The sequence below is a fragment of the Peromyscus eremicus genome, chromosome 3 (assembly GCF_949786415.1).
Source record: "Peromyscus eremicus chromosome 3, PerEre_H2_v1, whole genome shotgun sequence".
In the NCBI taxonomy this organism is placed as follows: domain Eukaryota; kingdom Metazoa; phylum Chordata; class Mammalia; order Rodentia; family Cricetidae; genus Peromyscus; species Peromyscus eremicus.
The window spans coordinates 125,017,796-125,042,864 of NC_081418.1; the positions used below are offsets into that span (position 1 = coordinate 125,017,796).

General features: G+C 51.3%; 1 protein-coding gene across 1 annotated transcript in view; it reads right to left on the reverse strand.

Moving 5' to 3' along the window:
• Atp2b2 (ATPase plasma membrane Ca2+ transporting 2) overlaps positions 1-25,069 on the reverse strand; it is a 163,343-nt gene that overhangs the window by 42,654 nt on the left and 95,620 nt on the right. The window contains exons 6-12 of the mRNA XM_059257100.1: positions 24,475-24,600; positions 22,911-22,943; positions 21,640-21,699; positions 16,271-16,312; positions 15,342-15,500; positions 12,447-12,661; positions 7,975-8,217 (exon numbers count right to left, since the gene is read on the reverse strand). Of these exons, the coding sequence (XP_059113083.1) occupies positions 7,975-8,217; positions 12,447-12,661; positions 15,342-15,500; positions 16,271-16,312; positions 21,640-21,699; positions 22,911-22,943; positions 24,475-24,600 (878 nt within the window). The remainder of the gene's footprint in view (positions 1-7,974; positions 8,218-12,446; positions 12,662-15,341; positions 15,501-16,270; positions 16,313-21,639; positions 21,700-22,910; positions 22,944-24,474; positions 24,601-25,069) is intronic.

Genomic DNA, 25,069 nt, shown 5'->3' on the forward strand with positions numbered 1-25,069 from the left:
AGGGTGTTTGCTGGTGTGAGGGTGTGTGCTGGTGTGAGTGAGTGTCCTGGTGTGAGGGTGTGTCCTGGTGTGAGGGTGTGTGCTGGTGTGAGGGAGTGTGCTGGTTTGAGGGTGTGTGCTGGTGTGAGGGTGTGTGCTGGTGTGAGGGTGTGTGCTGGTGTGAGGGAGTGTCCTGGTGTGAGGGTGTGTCCTGGTGTGAGGGTGTGTGCTGGTGTGAGGGTGTGTCCTGGTGTGAGGGTGTGTCCTGGTGTGAGGGTGTGTCCTGGTGTGAGGGTGTGTGCTGGTGTGAGGGTGTGTCCTGGTGTGAGGGTGTGTCCTGGTGTGAGGGTGTGTGCTGGTGTGAGGGTGTGTGCTGGTGTGAGGGTGTGTGCTGGTGTGAGGGTGTGTCCTGGTGTGAGGGTGTGTCCTGGTGTGAGGGAGTGTCCTGGTGTGAGGGTGTGTGCTGGTGTGAGGGTGTGTCCTGGTGTGAGGGTGTGCAGGTGGAGTGTAGGGCACAGGGTGGGATGCTGCTATTAATAGCTCAAGCAGAACTAGAATCCCCATCTGGGGTCCCTTACTCTAGACATCTTCACCAGAGATCCTGTTTGTAAAAGGTGAAAATCAGGATTGTCACTGAGTTACATGGTGGTTCCTGTCATTTTACCTACCCAAGCCACCATCTACTTCATGCCTGCAAAGTCCCTTCTGGGTTTCTCCACATTCCTTGGTTTTCCAATCTTGGCCAGACTAGCTACAAGTGCTGTCTGACTAGGAGCCACTGAGACTCACTGCAGCTAGACTGGACTCTGGGTTTGAAGCCAGGACCCGATTCCAAGGCATCTCTACTTCCCACAACCATTTGAGTCTCCCTTGGCCTCCGGTCATCAGCCCGGCTCCACGAGTCACAGGGATACAACCCGGCTCCAGGAGTCACAGGGATACAACCCGGCTCCAGGAGTCACAGGGATTCAGTCAGTAGATCCTTCCTACCGTTTGGGAATTCCTCAGGCTCCCTGGTCAGGGGGCACTGTAGTCACCTTGGGTACAGGCTCTCTGGGACCCCGGGGCTTCTAACAAGGCACTACTGGGCTCATCTGTTCAGAAACTACCTTGTCAGGGCCTTGTTCCTTCTGATCCAGGTCTGGCTTCAGGGAGATCCATTCTCTCTCCACAGTTCGTGTTTTCAGAAACGTCCTCTGTAGGCTCTCCCATGGCTTCAGCTCCACAAGCAGCCATCCTCCATTTAACAGTCAAATGTTAAGTACCAGGCCTGCCTGCTTTTAAGAGCCCATGTCTGCACAGGAGCACCCACTAGGCAAGAATGAATGTGGGCGGAAGAGCATGTCTTCCCAAGAAGGCAGAGAATCGTTTGACTCTGAGGCAAGCCATTTCCATTGGAACACTTTTCTCTGAGAAGGGCAGGGTGACAAGAAGCCAGAAGTCTTGAAATTCAAAGAGCTGGAGACTACAAAGACAAAGGCGTGTGTACAAAGAGCTGGCGGGAGGATGTCTGAGGCAGGAAAGCAATTTGTGAAAAAAAAGATGACTCACACATCTTTGGAGGTCAAGTCTAGTTGTAACCATGCACAGTAGGAGTGGAAAGAAAAACACTCCTGCTCTCTGAAGGGTGGTGCTTAGGTTTGAGGCTGGACCGCAGGGCTTTCCCCAGTCTCCCTGTCTGCCACCTCAGCCCTTGTAGGGTGCTCCATCCATGCTTCGGTGAGTCTCCTGAGGCCTGGGGGCTGGGGGCCATCAGAGGCTCATCTGTGGCCTAAACCCTCTCGGTCCTCAAGCTTCATCTCTCATCCCCATGTTTCCAGAATGAGTTGAGTATCTCTAGGTTTGTGGGTCTCTGTGCGGCTACATCTGCCTGGAATGTTACTGTCCCTCTGCCTTTTGAGAGCTCATCTGGAATTCTCTGAGGCCCTCTGCTTTGTTGTGGCCAGGAGCCACCCTAAACTTCTGACCCTTGTCTTACTACCTTCTGGAGTTCTGGGACTAGATGTGGGAGCCATCACATGTGATTTATGCAGGGCTGAGGATTGAATACAGAGCTCTGTGAGTGCTAGGGGAGCGTTCTACCAAATGAGCTACACCCCAGCTCTGTTTGTTTGGTTTCTGAAGAATAAAAGGTACAAGCAAATCAAGAGGTATCTGGATCACTGAATGCAGCCTTTGTAGCCAAGGGTGGTTTGGGAAGAGTCCAGCTCAGCAATATGGAGGCAGCAACTGAGCACTGGTGCTGCCATGGTCTGGATCTGGAGTCAATGTCTACCTCTTGTTGCCATGGAAAGAGGTATAGGGATGTTCCTAAGACTCCTACTAACTCATTCTCATTGACTTATAGCCATCTCTCTACCTACAGTTATCTATCCACTCACCCATGCTCATCCATCCATCCATTCTTTTACATTCACACATCCTCATCCATATATCCATCCATGCACCCATATACTCATCCACTGGCATCATATAGTAACCCATGCTTCTCCATCCATTTACCCACATACATCCATCTACCTACCTAACCACTCACATCCATTCAACCACCTATGCACTTAGAGTGATCCATATCCATCCATCTATCCATATCATCCATCCATCCATCCATCCATCCATCCATCCATCCACCCACCCACCCATCTATCCGTCCATCCATCTATCTATCTATCTATCTATCTATCTATCTATCTATCTATCTATCTATCTATCTATCTATCTACATCCATCTATCTATCCAACAGTCTATCCATCCACCCACCATCATATATCCATCTATTCATACCCGACTCATCCATCCAAATCCATGCATCCCTCATCTGTCCACTCACAACCTTCCATTCATCCACGTACCCACAGGATCACTCTCTCTCCCTCTTTCCCTTCCTTCCTCTCCTTCATCATGGATAATATATCTATTTACCTATAAAATCACCTATCCCACCTCCATCCGGCATTTCTCAGAAGTCTATTCCAGTGGACCAGAGGTGACTTAATTGCTGCTCACCATCAAAGAGCACACAGGCTTCAGGAGACACTAAGAACACAAGAACAGTTTCTCACATGGAGGGTTAAACAGCATGTAGGAGGCATGCCCTGTCCAGAGCCCTGTGTCCCTGGCCAAGCTCTTGTCCCAGCCCCAGTGGAAAGACACTGTATCTTTGCTGCTATTTCCTCTTGCATGTTTCAGGCTGTCCTTCAGTTTGGAGCTCCAAACTTGGCTTGCAGGGTAGATGGACGTGCTGGCCAGTTTTACTTGACATGCACAGATAGTCATTTGGGAAGAGAAACTTGTCTTTGTTTTTAAGAGACAGGGTTTCTCTGTATAGCCCTGGCTGTCCTGGAACTCTCTCTGTAGACCAGGCTAGCCTTGGACTCAGAGAGATCCACCTGCCTCTGCCTCACGAGGGCTGGATTTAAAGGCATGTGCCACCACACCTGGCTTGGGAAGGGGGATTTTCAATTGAAAAAATGCTTCCATAAGGTTGGCCTATAGGCATATACGTATTGCATTTTCTAAATGATTGATGCGAGAAGGCCCAATGCATGGTGGGGGGGGGCCACCATTGGGACTGGTGGTTCTCGGTGCTGAAAGAAAGCAAGATGAGCAGCCGTGAGTGAGTAATTCAGTAAGCAGCATCCTTTCACAGCCTCTGCATCAGTTCCTGCCTCTAGGTTCCTGCCCTGACTTCCCTCAGTGATGGACTGTTACCTGGAAGTGTAAGACAAAATAAATCCTTTCCTTCCCAGGTTGCCTCTGGTCATGGTGTATCATCATAGCAACAGAAACCAACAAAGACAATGGACTTCTGCCCCAGTCCCTTCTCAGGCTTTACCTGGACCAGGAAAGGAACTCCCAAGATCCCCTTAGCCCTTTGTGGCTGGAAGGGCCTGGGTGTGAAGCTGACCCTCTGGACTCCAGGCCTTTCCCAAGCCCAGTACAGGGGGATGTGGTGGTTGGTTCTGAAAATCGGAACCTGATCTGGGCCTTCTGATGGAGTAGGTATCTTTAGGGCTCTGGTTGCCTGGCTTTGCCTCTGGCTGCCTGTCAGGCTTTGGAAAAGACCCCCTTCCTACCCAGAACAATGTCCCATTCTCTGATGATTTTCCAGATTCTGTTTTCCTGCCGACAGAGTCCTCTCAGAGGGGCGGTTCGCTGGTGAGTGAAAACAACAGTTCTATCCCGTGCCAACCACACACCAGGCCTTGAGCTGGCACCTGCCATCCACAAACTCACTCCATTCTACCACAATCCAGTCTTTTCCCCTGAGAAACAGAATACAGAGGTCGAGTAACTTCATTCACACAGCTAGGGAGCAGTTTGAAGCCAGGCCAGCACAGGTGTCTAACAACTTCCCTCCTTATACCACCAGGTCCTAGGCTAAGGGATGTTAGCCCACAGCAAAGAGAACTGCATGCCAGAGCATTTTCAGAAAGACCCAGAAAGACAGGCACAGGAGTCCTAGGGTGACAAGCTTTGAGACACAGCAGGGGAACCTGTTGCCCGAGAAGTGAGTGACCTCCTGACTTGGATTACAAATCAGTGCCCCAGGTCCTGGGTCCCGGAAAGGATGAAGGTATTCTAGAGGGACACATGTGTGCCTCCCTTTGGCTTATCAGACTCTGGAAAGAACAGATGCCGAGAACCTGGCAGTGTCCCCAGGAATCTTACACTGTGAGAAGGGAAAAGGCTGAAGACTGGTGCTGGCCAGAGGGCAGCTAGTCTCCTGACGGAGATCTCACATGGTTCTGACTTGTCAGACCATCTCGCAGGACAGACTGGAGCCCAGACGATGGGTCAGTGATGGGTGGGACCACACCCTGACCAGGGCGGATTAGTTATGAATACCCCTGGCCTCTGTTTAAATAAACCTCGTGTCAGGACTTGGGGTAAGAGCAGGTCTCTAGACCCTTTTGTTCCTCCGGGGCTACATTGGGTAAACCTTCCTCTTCCTGCTTTTCTCTATTAATTTTGTCTTTCATTGGACTACCGAGGATGAGTGGCCAAGCCTGGCATGTAAGGAGGCTGTCAGTGCCCAGGCTCTGACCCTACCTAACTCTAGTTAACATGGCTCCTCCCCAGCCTCCCCCAGCTGCACCCTCACCTCGGGCAGACTGTTGACCTCTGACCTTGATGCCGCCTAGACACAGCTTCAGCCCATCTGAAGACACCACCCGAGTTTCCTGCCAGCCTCCAAAGCGAGGCTCCATGGAGACTTCCCACTGTGTAGCCCTCTAGACAGACCCCAAGAACTGCCTCTGACTGTAAAGGACTCATAGGCATCTCAATCCAAGCCCTCCCCGTGGGGCTGTGCCCACATGGCCACCCCCGCCACCCTGCTCTGGAACTGCCTGCTCCTCTCTGCCAATCTGCAGGACAAAATCATTAACAGTGTCTCGGTTATTTTCGGGAAGCTTGGGAAGGATAAAGCTCTGCTGATCTCCCTTGCTTCCGAATTGGGGTAAAGAAGACAGGACTGTTGTCATTTCTGGCATCCTCCCCCCACCCCCCAGGGCTCTATCACACATGTTCTCCGACCTACTTTCCCCCTTCGTCACTTTGCTTCCCTTAGCCTGCCGCCCCAGGGTGGCAGGGATGGCTGCTCAGCTGGTGGAGGGTACAGAAGCTGCCTCCTCCCCGCCTCACCAGCCCTGGCCCCACAGTGGCTGATTCACAGACTCCTCAATAATGCAGCACTTCCGCTGGCTCCTTACAGAGCCACGCTGATGCATTCGAGGGTTACGGTGCACAGGAGGGAAGGCCAGGACTCCTGCACATTTGGAGGGTTGCTCAGCTGCATAGAACAGCTGGGCAGCAGGGAACATCTGGACGGGAGAGGTCTGGTTCATTTATCAAGAGGCCACCAGTGCTTCTCAACCAAGCAGGGGCATAGGCCAGTTAGCTGAGAAAGGGAGTTACATCTCATTCAGGGGGACGTTTCTGTAATACCAGCATCCTCCGAGAGACACACCTTGTGAAATTGTGCACCTTAATTCCCCTCTCTGAAACCAGGCTCTTCCCAGCACTTCCCCGTGAGAGGAGGCATCGGCCATCCCACTTGAGCAAATCTCCTGATGTGTATATATTGACCGATACAGCATGACAAAGTGATATAGTGGCAGTTCCTAGCTCAGGTCTCCAGAGTGCCAGCACAGCCTCTGTTCTCTTAAAACCCGCTTGTTTCCCTGTGGACACACCCAGACTAGCCTGGCAGAGGAGGTGACAGCCTGCTGAGCAGAGCGGAACCAGCCTGGCCCTAGTGCTGCCCCTCCCCCATCAGCACAGCTGTCCACCTGAGCTGAGAGGCATGAGGGAGGCCAGGAGAGGTGGGATGAGGCTCAGCTTGAATGCTCAGCATCCACCCATAGGGCCCTAGTCATGGACTCCCACTGAAGTCCGCAGATGCTCAAGTTCCTCTGATAAAATGGCGCGGTAGAACCCATGCATAGCCCACTTCAATTCATCTCTTGATGGCTTAGACCCAGTGTAATGTAAATGCTAAGAAACAGTTGTTTTTCTGCATTGTTTGGTAGTGAGAACAAGGCACACAGCCCGCAAAACGTCAATGTCCGTGCAGCTCAGTATTGGACTGTTTAGTTATGCATACCCTCTACACAACAAACCCCGTGTCAGGACCCCGAGGATGGACTTGGGGTGAAGTTTCTAGACCTCTTTGTTCTTCCTAATGTGACCACACAGAATGAAGCTCCCCCTTTGCTGCTTTTCTCTGTTTGTCTTCAACTGGACTACTGGGGACAAGACGCAAACGTGGCTTGTAAGGGAGGCTGTCGAGGCCCAGGCTCTGATGTACGTGTTTGTGTGTCTGGGCGTTGGTTTCTGTGTGTGGACGTGAGCGCATGAGTGCAGATATGCGCACACATATGGGTGACAGCTGGGGGACATCAGGCATTTTCCTCAGGAGCCTTCCAGAATGCTGCTTGTTAATAGGCTAGGCTGGCCAGCCACTGAGCCCCAGAGGTCCACTTACATCCAGTTCTCCAGTGCTGGGATTGGGAGCGTGCTCACCTACACCTAGCCTAGGTATGCTAGGACCCACATGAGGAGGTCAGAGGACAACTCTGTTCGTGGGGACTCGATTCTCTCCTTTTACCATGAGTCCTGGAGATGGAACACTGCTGGTTGGACCCAGCAGCAAGCCCTCCTTCAGCTCAATGAGCCACCTAACTGGTCCCTATACCTGGCTTTTTAAAAGTGAGTCTGAGTATTGAACTCAGGTCCTTGTGTTTGCAAGGCAGTCGCTCCACTTGTGCTGGTTCCCTAATCCTCTTCTGCATATTTCCGAGCCAGTGTTGATTGAATCAGTGGGGGCCTGGAGTGTGTCCACACAGAATGCCTACTGTATACAGCTGCTCTGAACTCTGACTTGGTGTAGTTGGATGTGTGGCAAAAGCTAACCAATTATGGCTGGATGTGGTGGCGCACGCCTTTAATCCTAGCACTCAGGAAGCAGAGGCAGGTGAATCTCTGAGTCCCAGGCTACAGAGTGAAACCTTGTCTTGAAAAAAAGTGTCTGCCGGGCGGTGGTGGCGCACGCCTTTAATCCCAGCACTCGGGAGGCAGAGCCAGGCAGGTCTCTGTGAGTTCAAGGCCAGCCTGGGCTACCAAGTGAGTTCCAGGAAAGGCACAAAGCTACATAGAGAAACCCTGTCTCAAAAAAACCAAAAAAAAAAAAAAAAAGAAAAAGAAAAAGAAAAAAGTGTTTATTTAAAATGTGTGAATGTGTGTGTGTGTGTGTGTGTGTGTGTGTGTGTGTGTGTGTGTGTGTGTTGGGGGGTCAATGGTAGGAATTAAAAATAGATATCTGAATCACAGCAATCACCAGTCATAACTAGCAGTGATAGTTTCTTTTGGTTTCACAAACATCGTAGCCATGTTAGTAGAAAGTTAAGAGCCGAGCTGCCCGTTTTGTGAGCCTCAGACTCAGCAGCTGAATCAGGTGCTCCACTATGGAGGATGCTCCCACGCTCGCTTACCAGGATCTTGGTGGTGTAGGCGCTATTGATGGCGATGGCATTGACCAGCAGCTCCATGGTTTTGGCATTGATGGAGCTGGGATCAGGAATCTCCTTGTAGTGGACATCGCCGACGTAGGCCTGCACCACAGTCATGCGGTTGGTGGTCAGCGTGCCCGTTTTGTCTGAGCAGATAGCCGTGGCGTTGCCCATGGTCTCACAGGCATCCAGGTGGCGGACCAAGTTGTTGTCCTTCATCATTTTCTAGAGAATGGGTAAGAAAGGGAAACTGAGGAAGAGAGGATGCTGGGAATTTCCTGGGCCCCAGTCTCCCCTTAACCTTCTGCACGTGTAAGTAACCTCCAGGCTTCTTTAGCGCCACATGTGGGTCTCCTTTTTATTAATCATTTGGACTATTTAAAATTTGATAATTGAATTTATTAATTTTTATCACAGAAGTCACTGACATCTGCTTTGGGAACAAGGTCCCATGCAGCACAGGCTGGCCTGGAACTAGCAATCCAGCCAAGGATAACCTTGAACTCATGATCTTCCCATCTCTGTCTCCCAGTGCTGGGATTACAACAATAATGTCACTATCACAAGGTGATAGAATTGTAGAACAGTATTGGCTCCCTCAAGTCTATAAATCACCTTTTCTATAATGGACATTTATCATAGCATGCATAATAAAAACTACACGTGTGTGTGCACACACATATGTGTATGTGTGAGACAGTCAAAGGAGCATGTTTAGTGTTCTCCTTGGTGGCTTTCTGCCTTATCCACTTGAGACAGTCTCTCACTGAACCTGGGGCTCTTTGCATGTTGGCGAGTCTGACTGGCCAGTCAGCCCCAGCCGCCACCCTGTCTCTGCCAGCCCAAAGCCCTGCGGACACAGGCACACACAGCCGGACCCAGCTTTTTACACAGGCCCTGAGAGTCTGAACTCAGGTCTGCAGGCTCACACAGTAAATACTTACACACTGTGCCATCTCCCTAGCCCCCAATAAACACACACACACACACACACACACACACACACACACACACACACACAGTGTATACAGAAGAAAATGCACATAGGTTACTACCTATGACATGTTTCATTTATCAACATCCTTCTTTTTAAATTTATAGCACTACCCTACTGGACCTAGTAATATTTGTTTCCCTCTGTGGACCTTTCTTTCTGATCCAGTTCTATATCCCTAACTTCTAGATTCTTCCACAAGTAATGGAAGTGACATAATTCTCAGGCAGGCCCTGCTGACCTGCTGACCCCATGTGGCAAGGAGAGTTTGTGAAGTTACCAGCAGCAAAATCAAGTGGAGTCTGTGCCTAGGGATTTGATTTCATTCATTCCTGTTCCACACAGTAACTCTTCACTACAAGGTTAAAAGGAGTGAAATTGGATGATTTAAATAGGGATTTCTTTTCCTGAGAATGAATATTGGTAGGATAAAATGCTACTGTGTTTCCAGTTCTTATAACTTGCGATAATAGCACCAGTAAGTGTACAGTGAGTGTCTGATCGATGGCAATCTGAGCTTGCAACATGCTTTTCAGTCTATTTTCTGGTGCTGTCCTGTGAGGTTCCTGGGAGATCTGGGAGGAGGCTGGAAATCTACTTCTCAGTTGACAAATTCCAGGCAAAGTGAGCTGATCAAGATCACACATGCAGTGAAATAAAGTCTGGAGTTTGAACCCAGCTCCTCCTGACCTCCCAGCTCCTCCTGACCTGCCAGCTCCTCCTGACTTCCCAGCTCCTCCTGACCTCCCAGCTCCTCCTGACCTCCCAGCTCCTCCTGACTTGCCAGCTCCTCCTGACCTGGCAGTCTACTTCATTCCATCACATTCCAGTGCACTTGTCCTCACTGAAGGAGCCTTGGCTCTTTGCTTTAAGAATCTCTTGTTGGAAGCCAGATACAGTGACACATTCCAGCACTTAGGAGATAGAGGCAGGGGGAATGTTGTAAGTGCAAGGCCACCCTGGGCTGCACAGTGAAACCCCATGACAAACAAAACAAAACCCAAAACAAAATGCACAAAAATCTCTCATCAGGGCTGTCCAACATGGTAGCTGCTGAGGGGTGAAGACACTTGAAATGTGGCCCAAAGTATACAAAATATGCTGGATTTAAAGACATTATGAAAACAGATGTACAAAGGAAGCATTTCTTTTGTGATGATTACATGTTAGACTGTTGATAATTTGGACATAAGTTTGAGTAAATTTTTTTTTTCTCGAGACAGGGTTTCTCTGTGTAGTTTTGGTGCCTGTCCTCACTCCGTAGACCAGGCTGGACTCAAACTCAGAGATCCGCCTGGCTCTGCCTCCTGAGTGCTGGGATTAAAGGCGTGTGCCACTGCTCCCTGGCTTAAATTTGTATTATTAGGGTTAATGCTACTGGGCTTTTTTTCTTTTTTCTTTTTGAGATAGGGTCTCATGTATTTCAGGCTGATCTTGAACTTCTAAACCTCCTGCTTCGCTTCACAATCATTGGGATCACAGGTGTGCATTAATGTGCCTGGTTTATGTGATGCTGGGGATCAAATCCAGAGCCACATGTGTGCTAGGCAAGTGCTCTATCACTGAGCTCCATCCCCAGTCACATTTTTTTTTTTTTTTTTTCAAGACAGGGTTTCTCTGTGTAGCTTTGCGCCTTTCCTGGAACTCTGTAGCCCAGGCTGGCCTTGAACTCACGGAGATCTGCCTGGTTCTGCCTCCCGAGTGCTGGGATTAAAGGTGTGCACCACTGCCGCTGGGCTCCCAGTCACATTTTATACCCCTTTCATATGTATATTTGTCCATTCAGGTGCATGTGGAGGCTGGCGATTGACACCGGGGAATCCTCTCTGTCTTATTTTGTGAGACAGGGTTTCTCACTGAACCTGGGGCTGGTCATGTCAGCTATGTCTGCTGGTCAGCACGCCCCTTCAGGACCTGTCTGTGTGGGTCTCCCCCAGGGCTGGGGTCACAGGTTCATGCTAGCAGGCCTGACTTTTATGTGGGTGCAGGGATCCGACCTTGGGTTTTCACACTTGGCACAGCAAGCACTTTCCATGTTGAGACAGTCCCCCAGCTCTAACTTTAAAAAGGCCGTTACCGGGACATTTAAAATGGTGTGCCTGGATTGTGTGGTGCTCCTGTTAAGAGGTGCTAACCCAAGAGCTCGCCATTGTGCTCTTGGTGGTGGCCCCAAGGGCAAGCTCAAAGGGGGAGATGTTAGCCTCACTGTTCATCATGTGGTCTTGCCAGTCACAGGCCAGAGAGAAAAACTTCAGAAGATGCTCAGGCCTAAAACTGCCTGCTCATGATGCCCCCAAACCAGCTCTACCAAGCTTCACAGAGTCCCTGAGCTCAGTGGTGCGTCAGTGGGAACCTCCTTACGCCATGCAACCGTTACCCTTGCCAGGCGCCGGGCCCTTGAGGAGCACTGTGCTGTCACCTGTTTGGGCTTTCGTTTGTGGGAGGGGGTTTCTTTGAGAACTGCAAGAGAGGGAGCTGATAAGGGCTGTATCCCTTACACGGAGTTGCCACTCGCTGGTACTTGCAGGGAGATCACTCTCTATATGAAATTACACCGCAGAGCGCCGTCCAAATTCCGGCTTGGAAACTGACGCTCGCCTTGCCCTCGGGCTGAGCTGCCAAGGTCTCAGAGCAAATGCCTTCTCAGCAACGTCTTGGTGTTGGGACCCTGGGAAAAAGGAGTCCATGTCCCTGCCCAGCAAGATGGGGGAAATCCCAAGGAAAAGGAAGGACACGAGCAGACAGGACAATCTGGTAGTGGCACTGTGGGCCTGGTTTGTGGCCCGTGGGCTCTCTGGTGGCCACTGCTTCAGCAGGTACATGGGCGCTTAGGGAAAGGCCAGCAAGCATCCAGGTGGGACATTGCTTAACTGCTCGTAAAGTCTCCTGTGTTTTCGGCAACCCCTGCCTGAGGGGTAGGGGCTTCCTGTGTGACTTTGCTCGACTTTTCCACGTCTTAGGGCATGACCTGTTTGGTTTGGTGGAAAGGGGCTGTGTTCTGGCTTGCCCAGTCACGTCTGCATTTGACGGTTTGCAGTGCTGTGGCCTTGGGCTTGCCAGTGAAGTCATTTGTCACTGAGCCATATCGCAGCCCCGTTTTGTGTTGTAAGTCTGCGTTGGTTGTCAGTACGGATCAGGACAGTTTATATTAAGTATGGATTTTTGCCTTCTTTTTGAGGAAAATTCTGAAGGTCTGGCTAGCCTGGGTTGCATCCCCAAAAAGCCATGCTTGGCTGGGCTGAATAATGGGGGCTCCTGTGGCCAGGGCCTAACTCTTGGTTTGCATTATGTTCTGAAGGTGTCTGAGTTTGGGGGACCTGCCCACACACTCTCTCTAAGTTCTTGTTGCAGTCACACACTTCTTAGCTCATCTTGGAGGTCTAATTGCGCCCTCCCTGGCTCCCTGACAGAACCCCAGCTGGGACTGCCTCAACCACCCAACACTGCTCTCCTTTCTTACCTTCACGGAATAGGCCAGCGAGATGGTGACAGCCAGAGGGAGGCCCTCGGGCACGGCGACCACCAGCACCGTCACCCCGATGATGAAGAACTTGACGAAGTACTGTACGTAGACAGGTGTGCACTCTGTCAGCCATGGCTTCTTGTTGACCACGAAGGTGTCCACGGTGAAGTAGAGCACCAGGATGATTACTGTGATGGCTGACATCACCAGGCCTGTGACATGAGGACACGTGCTCAGAGGGCTCCGGGGGAGGGGCGAGGTGGGCACTAAACCCCTTCTGGAGGCCTCTTGGGTAGACCTCAGCTCATCTCCTAGTCGTAATTCCTTGCTTTGTGGCTGAGAGCAAGTCCTTGAGCCTCAAGGAGCCTCAGCTGCCCCTTCTGTATGGATCCTGGGGGCTGATTTCCTGCCTGTAGTTTTGTAAAGCTCACGTGGAAATGCAGGTAAAGTGCTGAGCTTGGCGCCCACGTGACATTCGGCCTCACTATAAACATGTGTCAAGGGAACATGTGAGTATATCAACAAAAGCCACCTGCATACAACTGTCACACAATAATGAGGTAAGGTTGGACTCTTCCTCATTCACTCCACAGACGCCTTTGAACATCTGTGATAAGCCAGGTGCACGGTGCTTCCTCATCTAGGACACAGAGACTGGGCAGTAACAAACGCAGACACCCTGCCCAGGCAGAGGAAGGTAAGAAACCAATGGAGAAATACATAGCAAGAGTGTCGGGATTATAGAGGATGTGTGTGTGTGTGTGTGTGTGTGTGTGTGCGCGCGCGCATGCGCGCGTGCGCGCGCCACCATGCTTGGCTATAGTAAAGTCATTATAGACATGGGTTGATGCTGTGAAGAAAGATACCAGGAAGACGTGGCTGAAGAGGATGGTGTGCTACAGAGTGACTGCTGTAGCTAGCATGACCAGCGATGGTGTTTTGGAGGAGGTGGTATTCCAGGAGACATCAGGATATGTGGTGGTCTTGGGGAGAGTGTCCAGGTGGAGGGAATAGATGGCCATTGTTTAGATGAGCAAACAGAGGCTCACATAGGGGAAGTGACTAGCTGATGGCCACAGACTAGGATAATGCTGTAGCTGAAGAGATATGTAGTGGGTAGCCATTCCAGCTTTGATCTGGAAGTTCCAACCCCCATTGAGACTTCGGCAACTGTCATGCCGACAAGGCGGGGCCAAGGGAGGTGCCTGGAGACCCGAGATCTGGATGGGCGAGCGCTATCTCTGTTTCGGGACCCTGAACGGTGGAGGTGGACCAAGCAGAGCTCCAGAGAACACTGCTGGACTGCGATACACCTTCCCCAGACCCCGCGACCTACCTATCCCTTAATTTGTAAGTTACGCCATTAAATAAACCTCCTTTTAACTACGTGGAGTGGCCTCAATAATTTCACCAATAGAGATACACTTGATCCTTGGGGTGCCCCCCATCAGATCAGTGTGCCTTTCTCTGACCTGCTGTGGATACCACACACATGCTGTGGGGACTGTGCCTACTTGCTTTCTCTGATGGAGGAGGGCTGATGGTAAGGGCCTGTGGGTGCAACTACCCCACACAGATGCCAATGACCCCCTGGCTGGTGTACGGGTTTCAAGCTCAGACAACTCTGTATGGTGGGTGTGCTCCGTCATGTAGCTTGTGGTCTAGGGGTCCCATGGGTGAAGCAAAGCCTAGGAATTCTGCACAGATCTCAGGATTCTCTGGCTTTCCACCCTCTCTGATACGCATTTCTTACTTAGCAGACTCAGCATGGAAAACCCACCCATAAATCCGTGGCCACCAGGGGTTCATCCCCAGAGGGAGGTGGTGGGAGGCTGGGAGTGCAGGATGCTTGGCTGCGAACTTTATCCCTGGCAGGATGGCGTGAGTGGAGACTGAGGTCTTCAGAGGCCAGGAGGTTGTCATCATGTAGTTTCTTGGTCCCTTAGTGCCACACACTACTGTGGAGTCACCTGCCCGTGACAGCCATGGCAGTGAAGGAGGAAATCCCTGGGCCCATATCTCCCCACCCCAGCTCCAGCTGCAGAGCATCAGAGCCTAGCTTTATCCTTGCCTGACAGCCGCAGGGGCGGGAAGCCAAGCTCCCGGCAGCCAAGAGAGCTGTCACCAGGTTTAAATATAGACCACTGAGCCTATAATTTGCATCTGTCCCCTGCTGTGCTGTCTATAATTAGAAATGGAGACAGCCACAGAGGCCTCAGTCACCAGGTGGGAGGCCTTGCCATTCATACATCCTCAGCACAAGGGGAGGTCAAGGCTGTGCTGGAGGGCTGGGGCTCACCTTGCAGCTGCGCTTGGCTTCCTGGGCCAGGAGACTGCCACGGCTGTCACCTGCAGCTAACATCTCAGTTGGAGAACCTGGGTTGCTCTCTGGGGGCTCAGACAAGTCCTTCTGCGTGGACTCCTGGCTCTGCAGTTAACCCCTTCAGTCCAATTCTGCGCTCTGGCTAGGGTGGTCGTTATCAAGTCCAAATCCATTCTGGTTCTCCCTTGCTGTTACCTCTTCCTGTCTTCAGGCTAAAGTCTTTGTTGTCTGCAACGCGAGGCCCTACAGGGTCTGTCTGCCACTATGTAAGTTACAAGGCTAGGCCCCCTGTCTACACAGTCACCTTTAAATCTCAAAATATCCTATCATACTGGGACAAGAATTACCCCCATTCACAGAGGAGAAGGCAGGGACTCAAAGCTGGGGGAAGCTGCCTGCCCAGATCCTCAGAGCCGTGGCTGTGGCAGTTTGATGGCAGAGCAGAGCTTCTTATATCTGGAGCAGGGCAGGCCTCGAGGACCACTGGGATCAAGAGTCTTCCTTTACAGGTGGGGTAAGAGGGCAGAGCAGGGCAGGGCTTGGCAAGGAGGTCCCTGCTGAGAACTCACCTGCCTTGCCGATCTGCACAGCCAGCTTGGTGAGCTTGCCCTGAAGCACCGACTTCTCCTTCTTGTGCATGTTGGCTTTCTTCTTGTCATCCGCGTCACCGCCCTCTGCACTCTTCAGGGGCTGCATCTCCATAGCAGCCGCCCCATCCTGCTGCTTGGCTGTAGGGGCAGAGCACGATTGTGCACACAGACACACACATGCAGGTCAGCCTACGGGCCGGGATCCTTAGCACCCGCCCTGCCTGCCCGGGAGAAATGCTGAGGGCCCCATCTGGGCCCTTCATGGCGGGCTGAGAAGCCTCGGATGGGACTTGCCCCTTCCAGCTGCTGTCTCCGGGTCCCAGTAGTACCTGGGATCTGGGATCAGAGACATATTTGGGACTTTACAGGACAGGACTCTACCCTGGATTCCCAGCAGGACAGGGCTGAGCCAAGCTCATAGACCCCACCCTGAATGGGCCCTTGGCCCTCTCACAATCAGACAGAAAGAGAAGGGCTCTCCTCCCCCCGCCCCGGGTGTTCTTGAGGCCAAGTTGTTGGGATGCTAGGGAGCTAGAATTGGAAGGACACAAAGCATGGCTTAAAAAAGAAAGTAAGGTGTCCTGGGCACAAATGCCAAGCCCTCATATCCAGCCAAGGGATCCTCTTCAGTGTGGGATGGACAGAAGGACCTGTTACTCTTTTTGGGCAGAGGCCTAGCCAAAGCACCTGTAAGAGTCTCTAAGAGGCAACTTCCAGACCCCAGCTGATGGGTAGGCCCTGGTGTACCCCGTCACCTCACTCTAACACCTGTTCATCTTCCCCAGTATTATGAGAATCACAACCACACCCCCAAAGATGCCAGAGCGCCCCACGGGTGTGCGTGCGTTCGCCCCTGTCCCCAGTGAGTCCCTGTCTCTGTGTGACTCCAGCCCCACGGCTGCGGTTACCTTTGCTCTGGCTGCTGTCGGCACTGCCATCCTGCATTTTACCTACACAACAGAGAATGTCAGCAGACAACAGGCAGCACAGGTCATCACGGGGACACAACAGGCCACAGACACTCATGTCACAGACAGGAAGGGCCAAGCTGCCCAGGGATGCTGAGGAGGCCTAGAACGAAGGCCAGCCTGGCCGTCATGTTAGCCACAGGGCTGTGGGGCCAGAAGGCTCTGGATTGTCTTTGGGTCTGGATGTGGGTGGGGGAGTGTTTCTGTTGGCATAACTTGGGCCCTGAGTGTTTTATAGGTGAAAAGAATGAGCTGGAAAGTAAAAGGCACCAAAGTCTGCACAGGAAGCAGAGGGAGGCTCCCAGACTTCCAGACTGAGCCTGGCAGGATGCTTATGGCTGAAAGGAGGAAAGAGAAACTTTCAAATCTTTCCTCCTCCCTGCCTCCATTCCTTCTCTCCTCCCTCCCTTCCCTTTGTGGTTCTGAGGATTTGAACCTAAGGCTTTGTGTGTACCAGGCAGGTACTCCACCACTGTGATCTACCCCCAGCCCTTTATGGTTTTTTTTTTTTGAGACAAGGTCTTGCTAAGTGTCTTAGGCTGGCCTGAAATTCATGACCCTCCTGCCTCACCCTCTAGTTACATCATTTTTATTTTCTCCAAAACGAAGAGAGAGAGAGAGAGAGAGAGAGAGAGAGAGAGAGAGAGAGAGAGATCAGTGATCAGTCTTGTAGAATGGAGAAGAATGGAGAGGAATGAAGGTCAACACATCCCTTATTTTGGGCTGGGCAGGGAAAACGATTCTTTCTCCTAATCTCTTGGAAGGATGTGATGTCGAACACCAAGGTTACCCATGCCTAAAATCCTGTAGTGTTTACAGGACAGAAGGTGAGAAGGTTCCCCAGGGTGTCTGAAGGTCTGTGGGAAACGTCTTGGTCCTAGGAGGAAGCCACTAGCCCCTGGAAGAGATCTTAAGGAATCGTTCCAGCTTCATGGACAGCCTAACAAGAGCCAGTGGCCCCAGCGGGAGCTACCGTCGATGCCAGGGCCTGATGCTGCCAGGTGTGGGGGAAGGGCTGGGTGTGGGGCTTTTTACCTGCCACCAGTGCTGCCTGGGAACCTTTGTCACAGCCTGGGCCACTGTGGGCTGGGGTGGAGGCTGCTGGTTCTTGCCCGAGACACTTGCTTTCAGCTGTGCCTTTCTGTCCACTAGGCCTGTGCCACCCACTGAAACTGTTCCTATAGCTCTGGTCCCTCAGGAGGGGTGGGAGAAGGCTGTCTAGCTATGGCATCTGCTGCCAAGGCCACCAGGCTCTGAGTTCACACGGCCTCCATGCTTTCATCTAGACCAGTGGTTCTCAACCTTCCTAAGGCTGCGACCCATTAATACAGTTCCTCGTGTTGTGGTGACCCCCCAAGCATAAAATTGTTTTCATTGCTACTTCATAGCCATGATTTCACTACTGTTATGAATCATAATGTAAATAACTGATGCAACCCTCAAAGGGGTCACGACCCACAGGTCGAGAAACATGGATCTAGTGCTTGTCACTGTTTATTCTGAGAAGGATGCTTGTGTTGGATCCCCATCTACTGAGGAGAAACTGAGGCTCAGAGAGGGAGGTAGCTGCTTAGGCAGAGAGCTTGCCTGGGAGTGTGAATGTTTCCATTCTGCTATTCCCATTGCCAAGACTCCTCTGAGCTCAGGACAGGGGGCTCACGGTGGCACTGTGAGGGGTTCCTGAGAATCTTGTCTTCACACTGACCAGCTGTGGCTTTGCCTCTCGAGGCCTGTTTCCACCTCGGCACAGTGGGGTGATGTATCCAAACCCTGAGAGCACCTGGGGGCTTACATTCATAACAACCATTTCCACAGGCCAGCCTTCAGCTGACTGAAGACATTTCTGCAAGTATCATCTCTTGTCAGGCCCTGCAAGATCAGTGGGAGGGACTGTCAGCTTTGTCATTCTATAGACGAGAAAACCGAGGCCGAGAGATGTCCAGACGCAGCGTATCCTCACACAACACCTCCAGAATAACCCTGGAGCTTTGACATTAGCTTGCTGCCGTCACTGTGGACACTTGATGGGTGGCTCAGACCCCAGCTCACTAACGCCATCCATAACTCCCAGCAGAGGGCCAGTGTCCACCCTGGGGCTTGAAGATAAAGACCCTTTTTGTTCTGTTGTAAAATGCATTCCTTTGGATTAAAAACAATAGGAGAGAAAACTTTTTTTTTTTAAGAGAAAAGAATAATGGGCAACAATTATTTTTTGCTTCTCATAATAATTTCACTAACTAGGCTAAGGGGCGCCAAAGGACCCGGCTTCCAGAAGCAACTTTAGAATGCTGGAAAGGCTTGTTTTGCCTCATATTATCAGATGTCCTAGCTGCTGCGTGTACCCATTAAGCCCAGCAATTCTCTTTTATTGCCATAGCGATTACACGGCCAGACAAATAATCAGCAATGTACATGCTGGGGGAAGGGAGCCGTATCTGTGCTTCGCCGCAGATGGCCTGGTTTGTTAGAAGCAAGGGACTTATTTGAGCCTCTTATTAAACTGGTGCCCACCTGGCCCTGCATTGTATTGCAGCAGCCAGCCCGTCACCACACAGGACCTGGAAGATGGGCCCAAGAATGAGAGAGGGGACCCAGGACAAGTAGGGGGTCTCAGAGACTCTGCTCTGTTTATATTCTAGATGAACCCATATTGAAACTTGAAGATCCCTGGACAGGTGACAATAAAGAAGCTTTGGTGGGGACAGGTCACAGGCCAGGAGACCTTGGAAAAGTTACTTCTTTTCTCTTTTCTGTGAAATGGGCTCATGGTAACCAAAGAGATGTTTAGGAAAAGCACCTGCTGAGGGCTGAGAAGAGGCCAGGAAGCCACGGGGATCCGTCATCTGCCTTGATTGACAGTGAGATGTGTGTGAGAAAATGAAATAAAAACAGTGATGGGGATCCCTCCGGATGAGCAGACACCCCACCTTTCAGATGTGGAATTGGGGGGAGTCACAGCTAGGGAGCAGCCACCACCATTTTTGTTGTTGTTTTCTTCCCTATATCACCAAGGTTTGGCTCGGAGAAAGGAGGTGAGATGATAACTCGCCCCCTCTCATTGCCCCGGCCGCAGCCACCAGCTCTCCATGTTTGCTTCTGGAGTCTGAACAGAACTACAACTCATATTCCCACTTGTTGGTCTGGAGTGGGGTCTGATGGCTTGCCCCCCCTTTTTTAAACAATTTCCCAGGTGATACCTAGACTCAGGGTCCTCCGATCATATTGTCAGAGCACAGTTTCCAGAGACTACCACAGATCCTTGTCTATGCTAAGCAAGTGTCCTACCACTGAGCTAGGTCTTCAGCCTTTGAGATCTTTCACACGGGGCTTCACTCTGTAGCCCAGGCTGGCCTCACATTCACGAACCTTCTGGCTAGTCTACTGAGTTCTGAGATTACAGGTACATGTCACCGCATCCAGATCTCATTTTTTTTTCTGGGAAAACCTCTTTATTTTAATAGAAAATCTATAAGATGTACTTCATCATGGAATCCTGGATTGCCTGGAAGAAGACATACCTCAGAGATAAGCAGGTCTGGGTTCTGGATTTACATTTTTGTTCTGCTACTTACTTTTTATTTTTTTAAATTTTATTTTATATGTGTAAATGTTTATATACATAAGCCTACATGTATGTCTGTGTACCGCAAGTGCCTGGTGCCTGCGGAGGTCAGAAGAGGGAGTCAGATTCTCTGGGACTGGAGCTACAGGAAGTGAGGAGCAGCCCTGTGGGTGAAAAGCTAGTACTATTGTTGTTGTTGTTGTTGTTTTGAGACAGGGTCTTTCTGTGTAGCCTTGGCTGTTCTGGAACTCACTCTGTAGTCCAGGCTGGCCTTGAACTCACAGAGATCCACCTGCCTCTGCCTCCCGAGTGCTGGAATTAAAGGGTGTGCTACCATGCTGGGATTGGGCTTGATTTCCTTGAGTCTCAGTCTCTCCATCTTTCATATTTGGACAGTGAAACCGGTGTCACAGGGCCTTCACGAAGATGAGAGATGGAGAACATGAAACACTAGTAGCAGCGTTGGTCCAGAAACTAAAGCTCCTCATCTTCCCCGTGGGTTCTGCCTGCAGCCTGCAAGGGGAACTCCCCTTTTCTTCTAGAACTGGCTGATGTGGATGATGCCTGAATGCTAGTCTCCTAGGGAAAGTGGGTTCCCAGTTCCTTCTCCTCAGCTGTGGGTTTGCCCATGCTGGCTCTTTCTGTCACCCCTCAGCCACCCCTCCCTGTGGCTTGACACCACCCACAGCCCCAGCTGTCTCCCTTCCTCCTCCTGGGCTTGAAATAGACCCACACTAGAATTAGCAACTGCTTGCAGAGGTGCCTTGTGTGGCCCCTGACATCTTCCAGGTGGGTCTCTTGGGCGCTTTGAAGGCAGGTGGGTTGGCGAGAGGTGTAGGGTGGGAAGATGGGGTGAGACAGGGTCTCCACATTCTGCGGGAGGGGTGGGGCATGAACTACAGAATGGAGAAGAATGTCCGGCACTCAGTGATGCTTCTGTCCCCTGCCTCAGCTTCTCTGGCGGTATTTTCACGGCTAAACCCTAATGCTCCTGAGCATCCAGATGCAGCCTGGGTGGCTATCATGGGACCTAATGGGGACAAGGGTGGCATCTGAGGATGATGGACAGCGGAGACCCCTGGAGCAAGCAGTTATAATCCTCCACGTCTGTGTGTGAGGAGAAGATGATGGAGACCTGGGGACACAGGCAGCCAACCCCATTGGCCACCCTGGGGAAGTAAGAGTGTAGAGATCCATAGATGCTCCAGCCCAGGAACCAGACACCAGTCCACCCTAGAGGGACAGACTAGATCCAAGCCCCACAAGCCCGGGCACCTGCTGGCTTTGCAAGAGAGAAGAGACAAAGACTGAGGAAGAAGTGTCTACCTGTGGCTCAGCCATGCTGTGGATGGGGTTAGAGGGCTGAACTCCAGCCCGCGTCTCCGCCTCTGGGGAGTTTTAGAGGAGGCTTGGAGTCTTTGCTAGGGACCCAGATACTGGCTTCTGTTTAGTTCTTGACTCCAAGCCACTTTCCAAAACCAGAGCCAGAACCGTGCTTGGGGTGGGCCATCCTGGGTGGCATTGCTGCTTCTCGTGGGGCCAGATCTGAAGCCAAGGTCATGTGGAGTTGACTTCTTGGGTCGTGGCTCTGCTTTTAAGTACTTGGCCCATTTGGGAGGGCGAGTGTTCTGGTGTGGCCATGTGTGTCAGAGGTCTGTGGGACCCAGGACAGGGAAAGCCTCGAGTAGAGGGGGTAGAGGAGAAGAAACCCAGCAACCCCGCCCGAGAGCTCGCTGTGGAGACGTACCATTGACTAGGCTGGCATTTGTGCTACCTGCAGCGTTTGCAGGTGCTGCACCGTCGGCCGCTGTGGGGTGGGAGGGATGGAAAATGCAATGTCACAATGGAGAAGGCGACGACAGAGACATGAACCTACTGGGGGATAATCACACAGCTTATTCTTAAAAAAAAAAAAAACCAAAAACTCTGCTGGAAGTGAGGAACTCAAACTGGGGAAGGAGGTGAAATGTCCCTATGGAGATGTCACGGGGGTGGGGTGGGGTGGGTACTGAGACTCAGACACAGAGGGCCTGTGAAGGACGGTATGGAGTGGGGTCAGGTGCTCAGGTGGGATGGCACTTTATTATTTATTTTATTTTGAGACAGGGTCTCATTGTGTATCTCTGGCTGGCCTGGAGCTGGCTTTATAGACTAAGCTGCCCTGGAACTCACAGACATCGGCTTGCCTCTGCCTCCTGAGTGCTGGGATTAAAGGTGTGCTCCACAGGCTCGGCTGTGATGGCATGTCTTTGGTGACATCTGGACTGTGTTGGCTCAGCTGGTCAGGTGGGAACCCCATGGGATAATGAAGTTCTGTCCAGGGGCCCATGACCAAGAGTCAATTCAAAATACTCAGTGAGTAGTGCTGTGTACCCTAGACACTTAGAAGGCTTTTCCCGTGACCACCATTGTTGTGTCTCTGAAGAACTGCTGTCTGTCAGTGGTGATGACTTAGGATCAGACCACTGCCCACCACTACCTTCTCCTTCTCTGACTAGCTCACTGAAGAGTACTATAAATAACCCTGATGTGAGATATCTCACCAGAGAGGGGCTTCTAGATGTCTCCTTTTATATCAGGGAGATCTCAACTAAGAAATTAACAATGGGAGGGGACGGCCAAGTTCACCCCCATGGAGTTCTTTCTTGGGGTGGGGATACAGTTATGTGGGAAGCAGGAAGAAGGGACACTGGTGAGTGGAGTGGACACACTGTATGCTTGGAGACAGGAGCTGAGCTGGTGGGGGGGGGCGGGGGGCCGTGATGACAAGAGAGGTACTGAATGCTAGTGTGTGTGGCTTCGATGGAGGTGCCACTTGGCCTTGGGCATAAGGACAAGAGGGCAGAGTGGGTTTGTTTCTTGTCCTGCTGGACTGGCACATGGAAGATCACAGAGGACTGTCTAGTAGGCATGGGGTCTCCTCCAACTATGTGCTGCTAATACAGAGGCAAGGCCTAGGGGAAAACAGCTGCAGCTATTCCTAAAAGCCCGACTTCCCTGAGGGTTGTCTTACTGTACCTGGTAGCTGAAGGCCATCCCCCTTCTTCACACCTGTGTGACGATTTTTGAGACATGTTAATGAAGGAGAAGCACATACAGCCTCATGCGCACACCACACCTCACCAGACACACCACACACACACACACACACACACACACACACACACACACACCTGCACACGAGACCATTCTGGACTCTGAGCTGTGCCTCAGGCTGACATGTTGGGATGGGAAGACCAAGGGGTCCAGTTCTGGTTCTTCAGTCACAAGCCCTTCGTACTCCACCTTGACTCCCTACACAGAACTGAAACTTCTGTCTCTCTGTATGCTGGTTCAGATCCGGCAAAGGACCTTGAATAGTACCCAAGGGGTCACTGAGGCCCGATTTCTTCATGGCATTGTCAGATGTAGGGCTGGCCTACAGGAGCTTCTGGGTGTCTGTTCTGAGCTAGGCTCCACAGAGACTGGAACACGGTTACAAACTACTGTATTCCACCAACTTCTTAGCTCTGCCATACTGCACTCAGTCTATTCAGGCTACAGGTCCTCGCTCATACATGAAACCCTGTCTCGACACTTGCTGGGACTCTCAGCCTGGACTTTGCTCCATTCTGAACTCAGCCCCACTTTGCTCTCTCCAGTCTCTTGATTTCCCAGACAACAGCTCAGCTTCACTGTTCGTGCTGGGCGTTGAAGGGATGGCTGTGACCATAGGGGACACACTGGAAAGGAGTCCTTCACTCAGTTACCATCTGCCTTCAGCCCCGACGCAGGTTTTGTGTTCCAGTGGCCTCTGTGGGTAGCCTGTCTGTCTGAACTTGGTTGGGAAGGGCCATCTACCCACTTATCAACCTACCCCAGGCTCCCCCAAAGGTCTGAATGTTGGGGATGCTATTCTAGAGCTTAGGGAATTAGATGAAAGACTGACAGTCTGAAAGGGGACTGTGCCTAAAACTGAGTGTGATAACAGGTAAGATGCTGACTATTCTGGGCTTTGGGTTCAGATCTTTTTGTGTGAGTATCTCTCCTCTGTTCTGAAATGTATTTGTATTTCAGATGGCTACTCAATGCACTGAAGGACACCTGGTGGTAAGGACTCTTACTTTGAAAGGGGAAGTGGAACCCGGACTTTGGTAATGTGTCAGCTCCTGGGGAATCAGAGCAGAAAGCATGGGACTGGATTTCAATCACCTTCCCAAGAGTCTCTTGCTCATGCCTGGTGCTGGTCTATGCTGAATGGATTGACAACTCTGCTGGCAGAATTGACCAATGTCAGAAGGAACATTTCTGGATGAGGACTTCTGCTCAATACTGAGGTGAGAGGGAGCCAGCTCCTCAACTGCTGGAGTTTGGCCTGAGGCTGGCCTAGAGGGGAAGGGGAGGCCTCTGTGACATGACTGGACAAGACAGAGACTGAGGCAGATGGAACAGACATAACCTACCCAATCCAGCAGGCCCTGAGGACAAAGGAGGTGACTGTTGGTGTAGCAGGCACTCTATATTGTGGAGTGAACAGATAAATGGAAAATGTGGCCTTAAAAGCTCCTTTCCTGGAGTGTGTGTGTGTGTGTGTGTATCTTACCTTTTTTGTCTTTCTTCTCTTCCTCTTCACCTCCAGCCCCCAGCAGGGTAAATATGATGCCAGTCTGAGAGTTCACACCCACAGCAGTCACTACCATCCGTCCTGAGCCCTCCATCACATGGGTCCCTGGGGAAGGTATAAGCTTCATTACTACCACATGGCCAAAGCCTCCTCCCCAAATGAACAGGAAGTACAAGTGTCCATCAGCTTCAAGTACCTTGCCCACAGAGATTATGTAGGTGGCACCTTCAGTTAGGGCCATATCATGGACATGCTAGAACATTTGCTGCTGATGCTGCCTCATGGGAAGCTGAGATGAACTTGGGACAGTGTCATAAAAGATTGCTCTCAGTTCTCTGTTCCACAGAAGATCCAGACCCAGCACCTTCTATCCTTGCCTGGAGGTTTACCTCCTGCTTGTTTCTATCTCCCACTTCTTTTCCCACCATTATAGTTCAAGCGGGGAACATTCTCTTCTTATGGATAGTATTTAGAATCAGACCTCATTCTGAAACCAGGAAGAAATGGGAATGAAGGCCCAGAGAGGACTGGTGAGAACTGGGCCACCTTCCCTCCTAATGGAGAACTCAGGGTC